The sequence below is a fragment of the Penaeus vannamei genome, chromosome 26, assembly GCF_042767895.1.
Source record: "Penaeus vannamei isolate JL-2024 chromosome 26, ASM4276789v1, whole genome shotgun sequence".
Classification (NCBI taxonomy): Eukaryota; Metazoa; Arthropoda; class Malacostraca; order Decapoda; family Penaeidae; genus Penaeus; species Penaeus vannamei.
This window is the reverse complement of record NC_091574.1, coordinates 16,731,092-16,738,591: the sequence shown is the minus strand read 5'-3', so window position 1 is coordinate 16,738,591 and position 7,500 is coordinate 16,731,092. Positions and strand designations below refer to the sequence as shown.

The window sequence follows — 7,500 nt, the reverse complement described above, 5'->3', positions numbered from 1 at the left end:
TATCTGTATATATATCTTTATATTTCTAACAGTTTGGCTGGTGTTTAAACCTTGCATTGTTTGTCTTTACCAGTTTCTATTTTTTCCTGACGGTCTGCCCCCGTCCCTATCTCTATATCTATCTATCTATCTATCTATTTCTATCTCTATATACATACATATCTTTATCTATCTACCTATATATATTTTTTTATCTATGTATCTATCTCTATATATATATTTATCTTTATCTATCTACCTCTCTATATATATATATCTTTATCTATCTATCTATCTATCTATCTATCTATCTATCTATCTATCTCTGGTCCTCCTTACCACCCGTCCCTCTCCTTGCCTCCCACAAGAATAATACCATCTTAAATGACCCCTAAGTTATTGTATCATCCAAGGCAGGCAGAAGCATTTACAAGCCTCTACTTTTACAATGATTACAAATAATGAGATAATCATTTGAGTAATGAGCTAATTAATCCTGAATTATGCATCAATCCACCTTTTGTTATTCGCAAATTGATTGCAAAACTCTCACCAATTTTCTTTGATTAATGGCCCGTGTCTACGCTAAAAGCAAGATAGGAAAGAAATTACAGCAATTCGAAAAAAAAAATAAAAAAAAAAATATCGTAAGTGGGTGTATGCAAAAATAAAGGCTTTGTTGCTGTCTAGTCTTCTTTTCAATACCATCGGTTGTCATTTTCATGTTTTCATTATTATTCTCATTATTATTCTTGTGATTGTTTTGTTGTTGTTATTGTTATTAATGTCTTCTTTGTTATTTTGATTGTTATTGTCGTCAACATCATCATAATTATTACTGTTTTTGTTATTGGCATTATTATCATTATTATATTTACTATTATTGTTTTTATTATCATTTATATAATAATAATAATATTGATAAAAGGAATATTAACTATAATAATCATTATTGTTATATTATTATTATTATTATTATTACTATTATTATTATCATCATAGCTTTTGTTATCATTATAATAATGATGATAATGATGATAATAATGATAACAATAATAATGATGATTATTACTATTATCATTATCATCATAATAATTACTATTTTTGTTATTGGCATTATTATCATTATTATATTTACTATTATTGTTTTATTATCATTTATATAATAATAATGATATTGATAAGAGGAATATTAACAATAATAATCATTATTGTTATATTATTATTATTATTATTATTATTATTATTATTATCATAGTTTTTGTTATCATTATAATAATGATGATAATGATGATAATAAGGATAACAATAATAATGATGATTATTACTATTATCATTATAATCATCATTATTATTAATGACATTATCATTATCATTAAAATTATTGTTGGTCTTATTGTTCTTGTTGTTGTTGCTGCCATAACAATCATCATCAACATCATCATGACTTGTGATATTGTCAGCATCATCATTATGATCATCATCAGATAATCAATTGATGAATGAATTTGTCAATTTTATTTACTTATCCATTCATACATCAAATCATAGATTCACGCAATTGGAGTTCAGTAATACTCTTCATCATAATCAGAAGAAACCTCTAACACCGCATGGAACCACATAACACCACATGACACCATAAAACACCACATAACACCACAAAACACCACAAGACACCACATGATACCACATGACACCACATGACACCCGCCCCAAACAAACGAATGTTCCAAGAGCCCATGTTCACTCCTCATGATGTGGTCCCTTGCATGTGATCTTCGTTCATTCGACGTGATAATGAATGCAGTGTTATATGAGTCTTAAGAAAACCTCTGTCGCAATGTAATTCTGGTCGATGTTCTGGGCGGGAATGATGGACATAAATAGGAATTATATATTCATATTTATATACATGTATATATATGTATATATATATATATATATATATATATATATATATATATATATATATATATATATATATATATTTAGAATGAGTGATAGATAGATAGACAGATCGATAAACAGATAGATAGATGCACATATGTATGTGGAACTGTGCGCACACACACACACACACACACACACACACACACACACACATATATATATATATATATATATATATATATATATATATATATATATATATATATCTATGTATATATATATATATATATATATACATATCTATATATATATATACATATATATATATATATAATGTATGTATATATGTATATATATATATATATATAAGTGTATTTATATATATATATATATATATATGTATATATGTATATATATATGTGTGTGTGTGTGTGTTTGTGTGTATCCGTGTTTGTGTGTGTGTGTGTGTGTGTGTGTGTGTGTGTGTGTGTGCATATATATAATGCATATATGTATGTATATGTATGTATATATATATATATATATATATATATATATATATATATATATATGTGTGTGTGTGTGTGTGTGTGTGTGTGTGTGTGTGTGTGTGTGTGTGTGTGTGTGTGTGTGTGTGTGTGTTTGTGTGTGTGTATATATCTATATCTATATCTATATCTATCTATCTATCTATATATATATATATATATATATATATATATACATATATACATAAATGTATACATACGTGTGTGTGTGTGTGCATGTGTGTGTGTTTATTGTTTTATATAAGTGTGTGAGCAAGTGAAGGTAAGCATGATAATGATACCAAAAAGGTAATCCCCGAGGCCTAATTATCCCTCCCAGAATATATGATATACTTTTGCTCTCCCCCCCCTTCCTCCCCTCTTGCCAATTCCCTTGCGCCTCTTGACTTCGAATAGGCCTACTTCTGGGGCTGTTAGTCATAAGAATATATACATGTATACACACACACACACACACACACACACACACACACACACACACACACACACACACACACACACACACACACACACATGTATATGTGTGTGTGTACGAGTGTATGTGTGTGAATGTTTGTATGTTTCTATGTACAACTTTTTGCCTTTATGTATGCACTATATACACATACACAAACTCCCATTTACACATACATTTATTCACCAACCTCTTGGCTCTAACCCCGCCCCCTCTTTCTCTCCCCAGCTACGACACCCGCAGCGGGCCGTTCGACCAGGGCGTGCGGTGGGCGGACACTGGCTACCTGGGCACGCGGGCGTTCTTCAGGATCCTGTCCGACCCGCCCACGCTGGTGGTGGAGGACGTGAAAGTAGCGGACCAGGCCGTGTACACGTGCCGAGTCGACTATAAGATACGACCTTCGGCGATCACTAAGGTCAACCTCACTGTTATAGGTGAGACTCGACTGTTGGATTTCGATGATAGTCTCAGAAAAATGGGCTTTGATTTTGATTTTTCTTTGATTATCTATGGGTTTGTGAAGTTTGTGTGTGTGTTTATATGTGATTTTTCGTTTTTGCATATGCGGATTCATGTAAATAGGTAGATTATTTTAAAGCATAACTGAAACCAAAACAACCTTGTTTTTACATCAGGAGAACGCATAGGGCACATGTCTTATCAAGAGTAATGTCTTTCTGGTGAAAACAGCAAATCATGTAATTTCTCTCCTTCCCAATCCCCTCCCCCCCTCCTCCCCCGCAGTGCCCCCTGGTCCCCCACTCATCCTGAACTCCTCGGGGCACCAGCTGCAGGAGGAGGTCGGGCCGCTGGAGGAGGGGCGGCACACACAGCTCACGTGCCGGTCTGCGGGCGGCTCCCCCACGCCCACTCTTACCTGGTGGCGCGACGGCGAGAGACTCAACCAGGTAGGAATTCGGTGGTGCAAGCAAACACGTTGGAGACATCTTTTCACAGAAACATACGGATGTACACTTACACATACATGCAAGCTCATTCGTGTATTCATTGAGACAGATGAAGAAAAATATCGTGGATAAAAATGAACAATTCGCAAAACTTGACTCTTTTTCTGCTATACTTGCATTAAACACGTGATTTATATAGTTTTAATAAGATATGAAATTGAGAATCGCTCTTTGCTTTGCGAAATTATTCATCTCATTCATGTTTTTTTTTTCTCTCTCTCCCTTTCATCCGAGTACTTAAAAACACACGACTACATGCATAATCATATTACCGTGCACTTACATATGTATATTTACTTGCATAAATCTATATTATTAGAATTACTTAAAGATTAATGTTAAATAAATTAGAAAAATACCAAAAATAATCAGTCCCTTGCTTTCTAAAATTGATTGCTCTCTCTTTGTTTTCCTTTCCTTCTCCTCTCTACCTGTCCTCTCCTCCTCCCTTCCTCCCTACCTACCCCCTCCTTCCCTCCTCTCACTCCCTTCCTCCCACCTTCTACTCCCTTCCTTCACTTCTCCCACTCCATCCTCTCCTTTCCCCCTCCCTACTCCATCCCCTCTCCTTTCTCTCCCCCCTTTTCTCCCTCCCCTCTCCTTTTCCATCCCTTCTCCCTACCCGTCTACCTCCCTACCTTCCTCCCTTCCCTACCTCATCCCTATCTACCTCCCTTTCGTCCATCCCCTCTGCCTCCCCTCCCCCTCCTTCTCCCTTTCCTCCCTACCTCCCCTCCCCTCCCTTCCACCCTCACTCCCCTCCCCTTTCCCTTCCCCTCCTTCGTCCCTCTCCCCCTTCTCCTCCCCTTCCCTCCTTCTTTCTCCTCCCTCTTCCCCTCCCTCCCTTCGCTCACTTCCCTCTCCCTCCTTCTTCCCTCTCCTCCGTCCGTCCCCCTCCTTCCTCCCTCCCTCTCCCTCCTTCTTCCCTCTCCTCCCTCCCCTCCTCCCTCTCCCCCTACTCCCCTTCCCCTCCTTCTCCCCTTCCCCTCCTTCTCCCTTTCCTCCCTCCCTCCCCTCCCCCTCCTTCTCCCCTCCCCTTCCTTCTTCCCTCTCCTCCCTCTCTCCCCTTTCCCTTCCCCCCCTCAGGTCGGTCGCTTCAACGGGCAAAGTGTCGAGAGCCGGATCAGCCTGGAGGCGACACGAAACCTGCACGGCGCCACGCTCACCTGCCAGGCACTCAACAACAACATCACCGAACCTTCGTCTACTTCCATTACTATCAAAGTCATGCGTAAGTCAGAAGGAAAACATTTTTTTTTTTTTGTTGGGGGGGGGTAGCGGTGGAGGGGTCGCTTTTTTTTCTTATCATTTCTTTTCTCTCTCTCTCTGTCTACCTATATATATGAATTCTTTTTCCTCTCTTTCTGTCTCTCTCCTTTTCTATTTATCTATTCTCTCTTTCTTTTTATCTAAATAATTATCTATCTACCCCTATCTAGCTATATATTTATTTACTTTTTATTTTCTTTATTTTTTTCTCCTTTTATAGCGGCTTCCTTCCTTCCTTCTCTTTCTCTCTCTCTCTCTCTCTCTCTCTCTCTCTCTCTCTCTCTCTCTCTCTCTCTCTCTCTCTCTCTCTCTCTCTCTCTAGCTCTCTCTCTCTCTCTCTCTCTCTCTCTCTCTCTCTCTCTCTCTCTCTCTCTCTCTCTCTCTCTCTCTCTCTCTCTCTCTCTCTCTCTCTTCCTCCCTCCTCTCTCTCTGTCTCAAAGTATATGAGTATGTGTTTGTATGTTTCTGGATATATATATGTGTGTTTTGTGTGTGTGTGTGTATGTGTGTGTGTGCGCGCGCGCCTTTATATGTAGATAAAAAGTCAGACGCATATATAGACAGATAGACAATTAGTTAGATAGATGAAAAAACAAAGAGACAAATCGATTGAGAGAGAGAGAGAGAGAGAGAGAGAGAGAGAGAGAGAGAGAGAGAGAGAGAGAGAGAGAGAGAGAGAGAGAGAGAGAGAGAGAAAGAGAGAGAGAGAGAGAGAGATAAAGAGAGAGAGAGAGAGAGAGTAGAGAGAGAGAAATTGCCAAAGGACCCAGATCTAATCAACTTTCCTCCATCATAACAACCCCACCCAATCCGACCGCAGCGCCGCACTCAGACCCAGCAACAATTCTAATCCCGCCCACTTCCCTCGTCGCTAATAACCCGCACGCCCACGTCTCCCCGCAGTACGCCCGATCTCCGTCGAAATCGTGGGCGACGTCGGCACCCTCTCCTCCGGCCGCCCCGTCGAGCTCGTCTGCCGCGCCGTCGGGTCGAGGCCGCCCGCGCACATCACGTGGATCAAGGGCAACAAACAGGTCACCGAGGTCAGGCACACGGTGAGTCTTTGCGAGAGTCGGAACCAGTTATTTTGGTCAGTTAGTCTTACAGTGTATTCGGCAACACAGAGGCAGGCATTCGCTGAGTTAGCAAGCCAGGCACTCGCTGAGTCAGTAAGTCAGGCACTCGCTGAGTCAGTAAGTCAGGCACTCGCTGAGTCAGTAAGTCAGGCACTCGCTGAGTCAGTAAGCCAGGCACTCGCTGAGTCAGGAAGCCAGGCACTCGCTGAGTCAGCAAGCCAGGCACTCACTGAGTCAGTAAATCAGGCACTCGCTGAGTCAGGAAGCCAGGCACTCGCTGAGTTAGCAAGTCAGGCACTCGCTGAGTCAGCAAGCCAGGCACTCGCTGTCAGCAAGCCAGGCACTCGCTGTCAGCAAGCCAGGCACTCACTAAGTCAGCAAGCCAGACACTCACTTAGCAAGCCAGGCACTCACTAAGTCAGCAAGCCAGACACTCACTTAGCAAGCCAGGCACTCGCTGAGTCAGCAAGCCAGGCACTCATTAGGTCAGCAAGCCAGGCACTCATTAGGTCAGCAAGCCAGGCACTCATTAGGTCAGCAAGCCAGGCATTCACTAAGTCAGCAAGCCAGGCACACCCTAAGTCAGCAAGCCAGGCACGCCCTAAGTCAGCAAGCCAGGCACTCACTAAGTCAGCAAGCCAGGCACTCACTAAGTCAGCAAGCCAGGCACTCACTAAGTCAGCAAGCCAGGCACTCACTAAATCAGCAAGCCAGGCACACCCTAAGTCAGCAAGCCAGGCACTCGCTGAGTCAGCAAGCCAGGCACTCCCTAAGTCAGCAAGCCAAGCACTCGCTGAGTCAGCAAGCCAGGCACTCGCTAAGTCAGCAAGCCAGGCACACCCTAAGTCAGCAAGCCAGGCACTTGCTGAGTCAGCAAGCCAGCCACTCACTAAGTCAGCAAGCCAGGCACTCGCTGAGTCAGCAAGCCAGGCACACAGACAGGTAAGCAGGGAGACTGAATCGGAATAACAGGCACACAGTCAGACAGACAAGTAGACATATACTTAGTGAGAGATATTTTGAGGCATAATTGAGTCAGGAACTGAAAAGATAAGCTACTTCAACAAACAGTAAATATGGTATGGAGAAAATAAGCGAGTAATGTGCAATGGAGCATGGTGAGTCGATGTGATATTATGAGTCACAGTGAGAGTCGAGGTCAGGTATATAGTGAGTCATTATGGAAGATGGTGATTCGGCTTCACAGGGAGTCAGTAATCGGTCAGTCAGTCAGTAGCTGTTATTACCTCCAGTATCGTTGGTCATTGTTATTATCTATGATTTTCATTGTTCTTGTTTTTAATATCATT

At 41.1% G+C, this 7,500-nt stretch overlaps 1 protein-coding gene across 1 annotated transcript in view; it reads left to right on the top strand.

Annotated features, from left to right (window-relative positions):
* LOC113800707 (nephrin) overlaps positions 1-7,500 on the top strand; it is a 92,660-nt gene that overhangs the window by 65,580 nt on the left and 19,580 nt on the right. Inside the window, exons 3-6 of the mRNA XM_070140066.1 lie at positions 3,103-3,311; positions 3,622-3,785; positions 4,932-5,076; positions 6,018-6,169. Coding sequence (XP_069996167.1) covers positions 3,103-3,311; positions 3,622-3,785; positions 4,932-5,076; positions 6,018-6,169 — 670 coding nt within the window. The remainder of the gene's footprint in view (positions 1-3,102; positions 3,312-3,621; positions 3,786-4,931; positions 5,077-6,017; positions 6,170-7,500) is intronic.